This window comes from Chanos chanos, chromosome 7, assembly GCF_902362185.1.
Source record: "Chanos chanos chromosome 7, fChaCha1.1, whole genome shotgun sequence".
Taxonomy (NCBI): Eukaryota; Metazoa; Chordata; class Actinopteri; order Gonorynchiformes; family Chanidae; genus Chanos; species Chanos chanos.
The window spans coordinates 7,754,287-7,769,582 of record NC_044501.1 but is presented as its reverse complement, the minus strand read 5'-3'; the positions used below and the strand labels follow the sequence as shown (position 1 = coordinate 7,769,582).

Here is a 15,296-nt window from a genome sequence, read left to right as displayed (position 1 = left end):
GGAAATGCAGGTCATCTCCAGAGGCGATGGCAGGCGGATGGGAAAGGCGTTGTCATTGTTTGGATGAAGCTGTCATTAAAAATAAGTGTGTTGTTTTGATGTTATGTTAAGGTTTTCTATAAATGTGGGCGAGCGTTTTGCCGCACGCCAAACTTATACTCGCCTCCAAAAAGCAGAGGATCCGCCTACGTTCCCGGTAGTCTGGCGTGGGCCCGTTGATCCGTTTGACATTCCCGCACCGTGGAGATTAATTGGATCTGTGGAATGTCCGCCTGGCCGTGGGTCATCTGATGTTCCTGGATATGTGGAACACGTCTTTGGCTGGAACGGTCAGATGTTCCCGGATGTGTGGAGCGTGTCTTTGACCTGCGTCTTTGGATAGTCGGATAACCGATATTCTATTGATGGAATTATTTATAATTGTGCTTCAGAAGGAGAATTCACAGTTTACAGAACTTACAGTTCCTGAAAACCACAGCTAACTGGATAGCCTCTATTCTGATGAGAAGTCGTCTGGCTTACCATCCTGCAGTGTCCAGTTCAGCTAACCCATCTCTCCCCCACATGACATGTGTCATTGTCATTGTTATGATGTCCCGGAAGGTGTTTGGGACTCAAGAAATATCAGCGCTCAACCCAACACACCTGCCAAACAGACTAATCCAAGGGCTTTCACTCACATCTGCTCCCCTCCACTGAGTATTCAGACTGCTGAAATAATTTGCTAATCGTAACCCTGTCTAGTGTCAGCCGTAGGTTACACGGGCTTAAATAAACCGGGTTAACGACATTCACTCTGGATGAGAGGTGAAATTTGGAGCAGAGGTGTTTTAGGACTCTAGAATAACATCCACTCACACCTGATGTGTAACCTGCACCCACTAAACAGAAACGTCGGGTTTCAAATAAATGGAGAGAAGTGGACTCTTATTAGGAGTATGAATTGAAATTCTGGATTTAATTGAGTGGATTGTAGCGGAGTCATATATTAGAGGTATGAAGTGTGCTTTCTGTGTTAAGTGTTTCTTCGCCAACATGGGCTGCACCCTCGTAAATTACACTCACTGATCCTGAGTGTTAATCTCTTCCCTTCAACCCATTTATGCTAATAGTTCATGAATTGCATTTGTTCGTAATTTTTTTTAATCTTTCGAATAGTTCTTTTTATGGTACATCGGTATGTGTGTATTCCAACCTATTTTAGTCCTGGGGGTGTCTTCCAAGTACGTGGTTTAGTGACTAACCCAGATAAATTAACTCAGAGTAAGTAGTAAACCTCCTAATAGATTAAGTAGTAAACCTCCCTATGGCTTTGTTTTGCTAGGAGATGGAAGCCATAGGGCTCCTCTTGTCGTGTGTGAGTTAAAATCAGTGCCCCCTCAAAAATCTATATAAAAAGCGCTGTGTTACGCCGTGTATATTAGCAAGGAACCGTTCGAGTTTTGCTTCTGCTCTCCCACCGTCCGTAGACTGCTCTCCTTATTAATACCACTTTACCGCTTGGTACTTGTAGTACAAATTGGTAGATTATGACACTGCTGCAGGCGAACAAATCTGGGAAAAACAACAGCAACAAAAAACCCGGATCGGTCGATGCAGTATCGATGCAGGTTTGGGTAAACATGTTGCGTAAAGATGGGCGTGTTGTAACAAAGTTGGCCTTGGTACAAATAACCCTTCCTTTGCATGAGGTGCTTTATGATTGACAGACAAGAGTGTCTCTCTCTCGCTCTCTCTTTTAGTGCACTTTGCTAACGATCATAATGGCATAACGGCTTTTTTAAATTTGACAAAAACATGATTGTTGAAACAACTGTACATTTTTTGTATATTATTATGTCAATAGGCATAAAGCGTAAAGATACATAAACTCTAAAACATAAAGTATAAGGAAGACTGGAGCAAATTTGTTTGGGGTTTGAAAGAATTTGAATATTGTTTTAAAACTGTACACACGATCAAAAGAAGAATTTGAATTCCAAAGTATTACTCTGGACAATCTTTTAAATTTTGAATAAACACATGTACTCGACATTTTAAATAGCGTCTTACACTCTCTCCCACTCAGACTGTATTCAATGTAGCACACGCTTGTTACCGTTCGTAGTTTCTTAACCGGCCAGATAACAGCTGTTTGTAGATACGGCTTCATATTGAGTATGCCTGTTCCTGTTAATGCGTTTAGTGAGTACATAGTTACGGATTTTATATAGTGCAGTTGAAGAGAACTCGCTATGACAGCCTGGTGAACAAGAGGGCCCCCTCCCCGAAATAAGAACAGAAACAGCGTCACCCACCAGGAAAGGCAGCGCTGGATTGGAGGTCACTGCCATTAAGAACGACAAAGCGTGATTTTAAAAGTGAAATTCTGTATTGTACTTATGACCGTTACTAGCGAATGTTGTATGATTAGTTAACCACGTTTAGGCCTATTAAGTAGCCTAGAATTTGACACTGCCTTTACATGTTTAGAAGTTTCCATCCTCCAGCATACTGTATAGCCTATTAAATAAATCAAACAAAACATTTCCTGAGGCACTGCGTTGCCACTTAATTTTATGCTCATATGTTTATGTTTCTATATTTTCTTTATATTTACATTTTGGTAGTCATATTTTAATACCCTCTAGCTTGATACTGCACTCTGAATCTCGTTGTACATTTACGATGACAATAAAGGTAGTCGTTATACATTTACTTGTTGCCTGTATTTCAAGATTCTCTGTTAAATTGTTATTATCAAGTTGTAGGCCTATGTATAGATTACAGTATACAAAGATGTGTGTGTGTGTTCTGGGCCTGTGTGGGCGTGGTGGAAGTGAACTGTTGCAACATAAATTAAATGCAGTGATGTATTCACTATAATTCCAGGTTCCACTACCTGATATGAATTAAATCCATTTAAATACCAACTGTAACAATTCACACACAACATTGTGAACTCGATAACACAGTTGTCTCCAGCTAAAACCAATACAGACTGTCTGAGACCAGTTCAACCAGTACAGACCATTTGAGACCAGTTCAGCCAATACAGACCATTTGAGACCAGCAGCTTTTTCAGCTGGAACCAGACCAATACATTCCAGTAGAAATTTCTTTTTTTTTTTAAATGGTTTTCTACTGGTGTTCTACTGGATGTCTACTGGGCATTCCAGTAGAAACCAGTTCTGAAACCAGTTGAATGTGTTTCAATTGCCCTATAAAAAACAATAGGAACCAGTTACAATTGCTATTGGTTTTTAAATGGTTTTCTACTGGTGTTCTGCTGGATGTCTATTGGGACTTTCTACTTGATTTGTGCTGGAATTTCCACTGGGGACGGATTAGTCGCTTAGTTAATTTTGTCATGTTAGCCTACTGGTTTTGATGATGTAAGCAGAATATATATTTTTTAATGTTATGTAATGTAATAATTGTACATGTGTCTGGGAATGCTGGTTCATCTGCACTGTTTAGTGTGTTTGGATTTACATCGTGACATGTCCTTGTGAAAGCAAATAAACAAACATCTGTTGCTGCCGGGATGCTGGTCGTATTTGAAATCAGTGAGAGATTTTGCAATGGGAATTTACGGGCGATATTTTCAGTAACATAATGACAGCACACAGGTGATGAATAAGGATCATAGCAGTTGTCGAACTGAATCTACTGGTTTACACTTGGGAGGTGTAAAACACAACACAATAAAACCACGAATTCCATTTCCAAGAATTTCTGATGAAACTTCCTCCCAAGCGAGGAGCGGCTCTTATTGAGATGCAAATATACAGCCTTCCACTGTATTAAGCTCACATATCAAATTATGTTTCAAAATTATGTTTTATGTTTCTTTTTGTCGTTTTCTGTTTTTGTTTGTTTGTTGTTTGAGAAACGCGGTGGTGAGTTATTTAAGCTTGATGGTTACAGCGGATATGATAGTCTGCATCACCTTGTTGGTTGTAACTATTGGTTGTAACCACGGTTTCAGTTCCAGTGGGTGAGTGTACCATCGACAGCTTCACAAAATACAGACTATCACTGTTCAGTGTATGAAATAAAAACCCCTATGTTTGCCTCTGACGATTAGTCCGTGTCTCAGGTTGAATTATTGAGCGTGAGAAAAACTGAGAGGTAATGTCTCACTGGCTTGCACACTTCTTCTGACTGACATGTAGCAGACATTTTAAATAACCTTTATTTAAATATAATTTCTCTCTCTCTCTATCTCAGGAAGGATGGCACATAATCTCCCTATTCATTCCTCCTCTTCTTTTTTTTCTCTTTCTTTTTTTCTTAAGAAAATACATGTCAGACATAGATTGTTTTTACTGAGCCGGTCCTTAATGCCACCTTTAGGATTGCTGACCTGTTGTGAAAAAGGGAAGGGGAGACAGAGAGAGAGAGAGACAGAGAGAGAGAGAGAGAGAGAGGGCGAGAGACAGAGAGAGAGAGAGAGAGAAAGGTACATGTATAAATACGCCTGCCTGTTTTCTCATCACAGTCTTGACAAAAAGTTTTGGTTTTGCTTTGCTGACGACGGGCCAGAGACTGTTGTGATAGAATACCAAAACGTATCCCGGGTTCTCCGAATGTGGCTTTGACCCTGTGGCAGACCCTAAGTCTGACCTCTGACAATGAGTTTTTGCAGCCTCATCCTGCGATGGTTTGGTTGTCATGGCAAGAACAACATCCCCTCATCAGTAAATTGTCTCTAACCCATTTTACAAAATCAACTGAACAGTTCTTTCCAAACACCTTTTTTTCGTCCTTGCACTGTAAACTGGTAAAAGCTGTAAGCTGTAAAAGGTTGGGTCTTTCAAAAGAGCAGCTTTTCCCAATCAAATGACCAAACCCTCATTTCACAAAGACGGAGATTGCTTCATCTTTTAACCACCATTTACATTGTCATGAGCGTGAAAAAAAGGGAACAGACACTCATGTGGGAGAAGAAGAAAGGATAAGAAAGAGGGAGAGAGAGAGAGAGAGAGAGAAGCATGTTGTATGTGCATATGCAATGAGTCTGTTTGTGTGTGTGTGTGTCATGGTTAAGCAGTGAAAACCAGTGCAGCCAGTTTTAGATGGTCCTGTGCCACTTGAAAGTCATCAGATCACCAAAACAAATGATACGCAAACACACAGTGACACACAAAAGACTGTTTGTTTCCACCAGGATATCACTCTGTGTTGTCAGAGTTGTGTAAAGACCGTTTTTGGAGGCCAAGGGAGAGAAGCTGCCAACGACGATTCCCTAAATCCCCTCTGTAGCACCAAAATACCATCGATAATAAAATTCAGAAGTTTGGTATACATGGAATCATACTATTATTTAGTGATTATTTTGAAAAACAAAGATTTGATGTTTTGTGACCGGTCACATAATGACACTGTTCTCCTCACGTGAAGCGAGCCTAAATCCGACTCACAATTCCTCTGGTTTCTCTCAGACTCGGATCGATTAGCCATTTTAGCGCAGGGCACTGGCCTGTCAGTTACCTTTATATACTTAAATTTGGTTGGATCCTCACCGACGCTAATGAAACCTGTCCACTGGTCCACTGGACACTCAAAGACACAGGGCACCATAGCACTGAAAGTGTGTGTTGAAGCTGTCGTTTTAAACTTTTGTAATGTTTCCACCAAGTCTGAACTGTCCAACTCACGATTCCTCTGGTTTCCCTCAGTATCCGACGGGAGATGAATTTGAGCGCGGTTCAGATAGCGAGATGCACAAGGCTAAATGTTCAGCCGACAATGACACAGAAAGTGAAGATCACTGTGTCAGTATGACGGGATGGACTCTCAGCGCAGTTTTCAGGCGATTGGAAACCTGTCGTCACATCGCCGCCGAGTCTGATAATCACATGAGCTTTTCCCGTGTGCTTTCTGATTCAAAAAGCTCATCTGGTACTCATGTCAAGGAGAAGTTTCTAAAAATTTAGAACCTAGTTTTTTATCTTCTCAAAGTTAATATTTAGTGTTTGGAAACAACAGTCAGTTATGAATTTAGGTCATGAATTCAATGTGGATTCTTCTTCACATTATAGCAGCATTCCATCCACTTGGGTAAAAAGGTTTGGACATTTAGCGCTTAAATACTCCATTCAACCAATTGCCGGGTACATAATCTGCCTCGCAACTGAAAGGCACATCTTAATCTCCGCTCTTGTTAACCCATCAGCTAAAATGCGCTTCTGCACTTACGCGTACGGAAACAAGAAGTTAGAAGCATGTTCTGAATGAGTAATATGATATTTTGGAAAATGACCGACCAGTCCTGTGAACATTCCTTCGAGTTCACGTCAGAGAACATTTCAGGTGTGGCGCTGCATTCTTGATTTGGATGTGGAAACACAGATCAAACTTGGGGGAAAATTACAAAATTTAAAAAACAAAACAAAAAAAAAACCCGCTTCAGCACACACTCTCAGTGCTATGATGCCCTGTATCTTTGGGTGTCCAGTGGACAGGTTTCGTTAGCGTCGGTGAAGATCCAATCAAATTTAAGTATATCAACGTAACTGACATGCCAGTGCCCTGCACTAAAATGGCTAATCAATCCGAGTCTGATGAGTCTTTCGGTGGCTAGAGACTTTTTTGCACAATTACCAAATTCTCAAAAGTCAGTTCCTCGTGAGCTTCCCATGAAAAGAAAGGGAAACGAACGCCTTTGTCTCCCAAAAGTGGTTTCACACCAGGCGCCTACACATATCAACAATGACAAAGACAAAAAAAAACCAAACAAACAAACAAAAAACAGCACCAGTATCAGGTTGGAGGTGTTTTAATACAATTTCAGTAAATCATTTCTCTACCATTCTTATTAACACAACCAGAGCTGAATTGCAAACACCATGATTATATTAGAAATGTTGATGTCACATAAAGAAGAGGTAGGAACAGGCAGTCCCGTTCAAACGAGAGAATTCTTCTGTATTCTGAGTACAGATCAGTCCATTGGGATGTCAGCGCATCCCAGGTCGGGAGTTCTGACAAAGAGTCTCACCGGGGGGGCCCCGTTCCAATCTGTCTGTCAAGACCTCTCCTCCTTAGTACACACTCCTAAGCATTCATGCAAAAAAAAAACAAAAAAAAAAGAAACAAAAAAAAAAACAAAAACAAAAAAACCCCCAAACAAACAAACAAAAAAAAAAGATGGGTGAAACCGTAACAGCTGATGTTCCCGCTTTATCAAAGTGTCTTTTAAAAACGTTTAAATTCTATCTGGTCCAGCAGAATAGTGGTAACGTGACTTAAGCGGCTTAAGCCACAGACGCACACACACGCGAAAAAAACCCCCCCAAAAAAACCTGTTAGGGGGTGGAAAAAAAACAACCCCCAAAAACAAAAACCAATCTGTGATTCATCACTGGCACCAGGTGAGTATCATGGTCAATTAGTTTTTATTGATTATGTGCAAAGTAAACAAACAAACAAAAAAAAAAAAAAATCCATGTACACACAGTCAAGGCTTGTTAAACCAGGACTTTTTGTTGATTACAGCTATCAACATGTTTCATTCAGACACACGCCCTGTTTGACTTCCTGTGCGCTAACCCACAGATGAGGCATTGTGTCCGGGCCCTCCGGAAGCCAACGTGGGGAAAAACAGCCGCGGGGAAGTGTCTGAACGCGGCCGCCGTCCGCGCGTGGGGCGGGCGGACTTGCTCTCCGCGCGGGGGGGGGGGGGGGGGCTAGAGCTTCAGGCCCTGAATATTAGCTTTGAGATGAACCATTTGTTTCTCTTGCATGGCTTTCTCCTGTTTGAAGGCCGTCTTGTTGGCTTTCTTCTCCACTCTCCTCTCCTGCCAAACACAAAGGTCAAACGTTACTGCGCGGTATTAATAACCCACACGCAATTATTATTGAAATGAGTCCGCCACATGCAGTTTCATCCATCCTGACTGCAATCATGTTAAGCAGGTCAGTGGTTTTCCATGTCCTCCCTCTGGGGGAGGTTCTCTTTAATGGTTTAACAGCATGCGCAGAACTTTATCGGTTGGTCTTCGACAAACTTTATCCTTATCAAAGTCCAAACGAACCACGCCTTTCTGAATGGCACCAAGATAATGTTTTACTAACAAATCAAGTCTTAATTCTTCATAGCTTATCTGCCTGAGAAAAGACACCTGATTTTCATGGCACCACCTATTTGTGGGAGCTCTGCCAAGACACGAGTGACTGACAGAGATACAGATCTGCCACCTGCTGAAAGCACACTGGCTTAGGCAAATATGGAACAGACCAGACTGAGATAACCAGAGAGAGAGAGAGAGAGAGAGAGAGAGAGAGAGAGAGAAACAAAGAAAAAGACAGAGAGAGACAGTGAGAGAGAGAGAGAGACGAGAGAGAGAAACAAAGAAAAAGACAGAGAGAGATAAAAAGAGATACACAGACAGAAAGAGACAGTGAGAGTGTGAGAGAGAGAGAGACAGAGATAGAGATGGAGAGAGAGAGAGAGAGAGAGAGAGAGAGACACTAAACCAAGAGAGAAATTAAAAAAAAAAAAAGACAGGCAAAAGGAAGCCTGACCTTCCGTTCCATTTTGATGGCCTGTTTCCGGGCTTTTCTGTCGTCCTTGCTCTCATCCTTAGAGCGCGGCTGTGTGGAGGCACGGGGGAGGTCAAGGTCGTTTATGCGCTCCATCTTCTCCACCTGTCGTGCCGTCAACCCCCGTTTGGGTAGCACGTCCAGGGGAATACCCGTTTTGCCCGAGACGCGAATCGGCTTGGGCTGAAGCGGGGGGAAAAAAAAAAAGTTATTGATTATTGATCAGCATAAAAAAAAAAAAAAAGAAATCAACCACTTGGGTGTTTCAAATCAGAAACCTCCTTTCCATGGAGAAATGGCTTTCTTTTACTGAAGTCTGATATGTAGCAACTGTGAACTGGGAACATAAAACAGGATTCTTTTTAAGTGGAATTAATGCAGTTAATTGGGACTGAAATTCTAATGGTTGGTAGAAAAACCACACACACACACGCACACACACACACACACACACACACGCCCATGAGAGGTTTCCATTACCTTGGGCGGCTCCTCGATAACTTTTGGTCGGTTGTATAAATTGGAGTATGTGCCTGCAGACAAATAATAGCAGAGATGACTCTTATGTTACACAACTAAGAGCTGAACAAAACAAAACAAAAACAAAAACAAAAAAACAAACAAACAAAAAAAAACCCTCTTTCAAATGCGAAGCTCACATTATGGATTGTCGGGCTCTGACTCCGCGTCACTTAACGCCGCAAAAAGACATCAAATCGCCAAGGGCGGCGGCTTAATCCCCTCTAAAGAAGTCTTACGCTTACAGAGACCTAAATCTGTGCATCTCATTCGGTTTGGAACAACAGGCCACGCATTAACGTTATGGAGAAAGACTTTATCATTTGAGTGCATGCCCGTCCATCCGTCTGAACCTTAAGCTCTGGTGTTTCAGCCTTACAGGAGGTGAATGGGAGAACATGTCTCCTCCTCTTACTAATGATAGTCTCGCAGTCCCATTTCTCTGTTGGTGGCTCCTCTACTGTAATGATTTCTGTCTCGTCCTTCTCCTCCTCGTCCTCCTCCTCCAAAATGGGCGGCTCCTTCGGGCCCAGCTGGTCCGGCTTTTGGTACCTGCGGAGGGAGCAGAGATGAGGAGGCGCTGAGGGGTGGAGACGGACGGGGAGGAGAACTTGTTTTATTTTTATTTCTACGCGACGACGAAGAGTGCCGTCACGCATCTGTGGAAATGTACAAACGCCCGCACCAACCGGACAATGATCAGCTTATATACATCAGCCGTGACGTTATTAAATCAAAAAAGACCAAATCATTTGTCTTTCTCTCTGACAAACACACCCACACAAACTCACTCTTTCTCCTTCTGTTTGAAGTAGTCTTTGATGACCTCGTCCAGTCGAGCACTGTCGGGTTCGATGTAACCTTCCAACTCTGCGTTGTCCAGAGCACCAATCTCATCGTCATCAAACTGCTCAAAGAACTAAACAAACAAAAACACAGCACAATGACACGTCTGAGCGTAGCAGCTAACACAGCTACAGTAGAGTTATTATGACATCACATCTTTGACATTATGTATGACATCACAAGTGACGTGTAGAGTAAAATGATCCTTTCTAACAAAAATCTACAATGAGCTTTTTAATTTGCAGGCCTCTCCTCACCCCTGTCTGTGGTTTTTCCACACTTAATAAAAAAATAAAATAAAATAAAACAAAACAAAATTAAATCAAATAACCATCTCACTGCACACCACCTTTTCTGCAGTTGCCAACAGGGTCAAACACACAGTCAAATGTCTTAGGTTTATATAACCTACTACAAAAAATCTGACATTTATTACATACGCTTCCGGGAAATGAATGCGGCGGTTTAAATTTAAATGATAACAGTTTTTATTTAAGTGGATGATATTTATCCGTGATTCTAGAGTTTTCTGTCCTCAGAGCTCACCTGACAGCATGGTGGTGCGCTTTAGCCCAGTGACTGGGATTCACTGGTCTGTTTCAGTCCACTACTACTCAATCTCTTAAGCCCCTCTCACACATGCACTGCAACACCTAAAATAATCCGGATTCTAACCGGAGGGAATGTATGTGTGATCAAAGATGTCCAAATCAGTCGACTCAGATTCTAAACAGCGTTTATACTACCAGCCCCCTAGTACAAAGTCCGTTTTCTCTTCATTTGGGTCCGTGTGTGAATAGAGCGGTTTATACTCCGGAGTACGCACAGCGAGAGAGTGGCCGTGTTGATGCCGTTTCTAACATGCGACTGGCGGAGAAACCGGAAGAACAAAAAAAAAAAAACGAGGGTGAAGAAGAAGGGTCATTTACACAAAGACGGCAAGGCAAATGAGATTCGGGAACTTCTGTCGGTAAAAGCTGCGCCGTAGTTGTCAGACAAAAGTCGGAAGCCCCGTCCACCTTTTTCGATTTGTTGTAAACAAAACGCTACTTTTTGCGTCATGTCCCGCCTCCTGCACGCTCTACCCAGACGCCAACCCCCTCCCCTAAACCAAACGGAGCATTTCGAGTACGTGTGAAAGCGTCTAACTCGCACTATCTGCTGCTCCGTGCTGCATGTGTGAAAGGGCAACTTTAGACATAATGTGAACCTGATTCTGCGGTTATAGTCCGTAGTGCATGTGTGAAAGGGCAACTTTGGACATAATGTGAACCTGATTCTGCGGTTATAGTTGGTAGTACATGTGTGAAAGGGCAACTTCGGACATAATGTGAACCCACGTCGACGGTGATGACTCACTTTCTCGAAGCGGTCGTCCAGCAGCGTGAGCTGCTCGTTCCGCCGCATGACGGACGACGTGAGCGAATATTCGGTGAATCGAGTCTTCGTCTCCTCGTCCATGAACATGAACTCCCGCCTGCCGTCCCCGTCCTCGGACAGACCGCCCGCGGAGTCGTAATCCCGCTCCTCCTCTTCCTCCTCACAGCTCTCTCCTTCGTCCGTGTCCTCCCACTCATCATCATCATCATCATCATCATCCTCCCTGCGATTAAAGACATGAAGGACACTGAGTGATTTTTTTTTTTCCAGGTCTTTGTCAGCTCAGTATTATCGGTCTGACACAGATGGACCCAGATTAGGCTCTGGAGGCTCCCTCAGCCAATCAAGAGACATGGACATGTATGCACCCCCCCCCAGCCAATCAGAGACATGGTCAGGTATGCGTACAGCTCAGCCAATCAGAGATGTGAACAGGTATGCGTACTGCTCGGCCAATCAGAGATGTGAGCAGGTATGGATAACCCTCAGCCAATCAGAGACGTGAACAGGTATGCGTACTGCTCAGCCAAACAGAGACATGGTCAGGTATGCATACACTCCCCTAAGCCAATCAGAAACAGTGAGGTATGCATAACCCCTCTGTCAATCAGATATGTGAAAAGGTATGCGTACTGCTCAGCCAATCCGGGATGTGAACAGGTATGCATGACCCCTCAGCCAATCAGAAACCTGGACAGGCTAGTATAACTACAACCCATGAAGACTTAGGAACCTATGGGTCCGAGTTACACACCACTGTTATTGCACACAGATATAGTCTAAGTCTGTCTTTGATACCATCACTATAGTTCCTCTACAAGAGTTACAACGACATCACAAACGACAACAAAAACAACGACGATGACATAGCCACACGCACCCCGCGACGTCGTTGGCCTTTACGACGAAGTCGTCATCCAGAATGTTCTCTGGGTCGTCAAAGTCAAAGTCCTCATCCATAGCAGCCACGATATCCGGGTCCATGTCCAGCCTTGGTCCTGTGGGCCGAAAGAGAGACACTGCTTTCAACAGGGGAGCAGAAAACCTTTCAGAACTGGAGCAAAAGTCCAGTCTCCAGTCCTTTAGGGTTAGAGCTCTGTTCCACATCTTTTTTTTTTCTTTTTTTTTTAATGAGTCCATCTGAGACCCAGAGTAAAGAAGCAAAATGCCTGATCCACATGGTGACGCAAGATTGCTTGTTCTCATTTGAGACAACACCGTAAAAACAATAAAACACAATGTAATAGTAACAGAATCTTAGCACTGTGAGTTAAAAAAAAACAAAACAAAAAACCCCACAATATCAGCCCCTGATGCTACAGAAACAAACAAACAAACCCTCACCTGATATGGGAGCTGCTTTGTTTAGTAGACCAACCTTCTCCTCGAACTCGGAGGCAAACACAGACGAGGGCAGCTTGATGGAGGCCGTCTGAACAAAAGAGTCAAGAGAAAGAGAAACATCAACGTAGGCTGTCTAACTGAATGTTTCCACCAACAGATTTATGCAGCTAAAAAAAAAAAAAGAAGACTCATTCACATTATTTCTTTGAGTACTTATGTAAAACTAATTTCTTTAAGCATTTATCTTAACAAAACAGAAAACAGGACATTTATGATTTAATGAACAAAATTATTTAGAGTTTACAAATGAAGTAAAAAAAAACTCCAACAGTGACTTCATAACAAACTGGAGCAGTCGAGGTCGGACTGGGTTACCGGTACATTCTGTGGCTCTTCTTCCTCCTCCGCGTCTTCGTCGACCAGGCTGAACCCGGGACCGTCCCGGGACGGGAGCGCTGCCGGGAGCAGTTCGGTGGAATGGGACGCCTCTCTCAGATGCTGCAGGTAGTCATAGTCGTCGTCGAAAAACACGCCATACTTCCTCTGTTCTTCTCGGCGTTCATCAGCATCAGACTGAGAAAATAAAGTCAAAACGGAAGAGCCTGTGATCCACAGAACTGTGACCCTGTACACACAGTAGTATACACGGTTAGTATGCGACTGTCTGTAATTACCACTAAATCATGCCGCGTTCTATTCTGACATCACTTGTTCTGTCGGAGCCAGATAAGTGTATGAGTGTGTACGAGCATACAATTTGCAATTTACAATTTGGTATTTGGCAGACGCTTTTAGCCAAAGCGACTTACAATAAGTGCATCAGTCAGATCCTATAACCTCATAAGCAGAGATCACAATAAGACTGAGCGTCAATTTACCCCTTCGTATTGCGCCCCTGGAATACTTTGACAGTGAATGACAAACTCAGATACAAGACAAAGTTTTGTTTTGTTTTTTTTTTATGTAAAGAAAGGGAGGTTAGGCAGTGGGGGACAGGTGGGTTCTGAAGAGGTGGGTTTTCAGTTTCCTGCAGAAGATGGCAAGAGATTCCGCAGTCCTAATAGGCAAAGCAGTTGTATTTTACTCTTGTGTTGTCTTAGTAGGTTTACTACTAAGATGATTTCTGATTGTTCTCTATACATGGGTGATATGCATACAGTAATTATAACTTCCAGTTTTTTTGTTTTTTTTTTTAATCACTGAACTAGGAGACCATGTCCACTGACCTATCTTTGCCAACGAATAGCTCATCTCAGTTATGTAAAGCCGTGCTGAACCCGAGAGCAGGGAACTGAATTCATTTGGATGGCAGACTGAAACTAAGTCGGTCAGTCCACTAACGCTGGAGAACATCACGTAGGAGTTGTACTGAAAAACGGACTGTGAGTCCGCCTCACCTTGGACGCAGGTAAAAGGACATGTTGAGGAGCTTTCTCGTCCGCCGCGAGCGGATCTTTCTGACTTCTGTGTACCAGGTGAAAAGACACCGCATTCTTCTTGTCGATGAACGACTTTTTCTTTCTGTGAGGCTATGGGGGAGAAGGGAACACACCGGGACGGTGAACACACCAGTTATTCACCTGATGACTCTGACAATTTTATATGAATTCATACATTAACGAATTAATAAATCTGACCTAATTATCGACGGATTAATAATATTGTGTGGCACCAGAACACAGTCTAACGTTTTCCATGTGACGTTAATGGAAGCTGTGGGTAACGTGTAAACACGTTGGTAGACAGTTCATGAAAGTTTCAGGTTGTAGTATAAAGTCTTACTGTTCGGTGCCCAAATAACTGTAATAACTCTGAAGTCTCTAAAAATTTTATAACAGAATATTTATTCTAGAGCTTTGTAAACTATCAAGTCTTCCAGCTAATGTGGACGTGAACTAGCTAGCTAAGTTAACGTCAAACGTTACTTACCATTGTGCCGTCTAAACCGCAGATTCGGTTATTCTTTTATAAATGTATTTATTGACTTGTATTTCAAAGCTGACAGACGCTTTTTATGCTATGCTGAATCATTAAGAACAGACCGCAATCAGTCATTATTTTGATGCCAACAAAAGTAATGTGCGACTCCACATGCTGCTTCGGCCATTTGTGGACTGAGCCATTCTGAGCATGGATAAACGAGGTTTTATTTTCGACTAATAAATTGATCCACTGGGGTTCGGATGTCTAGTAATTGTAAAATAGTTATACTTAAAGTGAATAATTATGTAAATATGTTATTAAATAACTTCAAATGCGATTTATCAAGACATTTAAACTATATGCTTTTCGACATTTGGTTTAATCCAACAGACACAACCAATCGTTCAAGCTCATGTGCTCAATAGAGCCTAGGTAGTGAGTCGTGTGTCATTGCTTTTGATAGCCAATAGGGGGAGACATTGTCTGCTCCGAGTCAATTTACAGCGCACCGCAGATCAATGCCATGGCTGCTAGCTTTTTCTGCCATGTCTAGGATATGAAAAACCAGCGGCCGGAAACTACCATATTTTGAATCACGTCGTATCACTGTTAATATAAAGAGGCCCCATGTAAACTAAAGCAATGAAAATTTATAGTTGTCCAATCTGAGGATATCTTTGACTGTCTTGTGCCCCCAAGAGAGTCTACACACAAATGTTTTTCAAGTATTTTATTCTCGGATTTATTCAGTTTTA

General features: G+C 42.4%; 1 protein-coding gene across 1 annotated transcript; it reads right to left on the bottom strand.

Annotated features, from left to right (window-relative positions):
* Positions 1 to 7,666: 7,666 nt before the first annotated feature.
* Positions 7,667 to 14,701, bottom strand: ltv1 (LTV1 ribosome biogenesis factor). Its single transcript, XM_030780090.1, has 11 exons — positions 14,548 to 14,701; positions 14,016 to 14,147; positions 12,994 to 13,191; positions 12,619 to 12,706; positions 12,155 to 12,272; positions 11,254 to 11,497; positions 9,840 to 9,967; positions 9,464 to 9,600; positions 9,010 to 9,062; positions 8,512 to 8,712; positions 7,667 to 7,784 (listed from the first exon to the last, which is right to left on the bottom strand). The coding sequence occupies exons 1-11, from the start codon at positions 14,548 to 14,550 to the stop codon at positions 7,674 to 7,676; spliced, it is 1,413 nt and encodes a 470-aa protein (XP_030635950.1). The 5' UTR covers positions 14,551 to 14,701; the 3' UTR covers positions 7,667 to 7,673.
* Between the last annotated feature and the right edge of the window lie 595 nt (positions 14,702 to 15,296).

Bases quoted from the DNA above. Each gene is read 5' to 3' on its own strand.
- ltv1 (XM_030780090.1), bottom strand. The intron at 13,192-14,015 runs GTGAGGCGGACT...TTATTTTCTCAG, and splicing joins TCCTTTTACCTGCGTCCAAG to TCTGATGCTGATGAACGCCG. The intron at 9,968-11,253 runs GTGAGTCATCAC...TTGTTTGTTTAG, and splicing joins TGGACGACCGCTTCGAGAAA to TTCTTTGAGCAGTTTGATGA.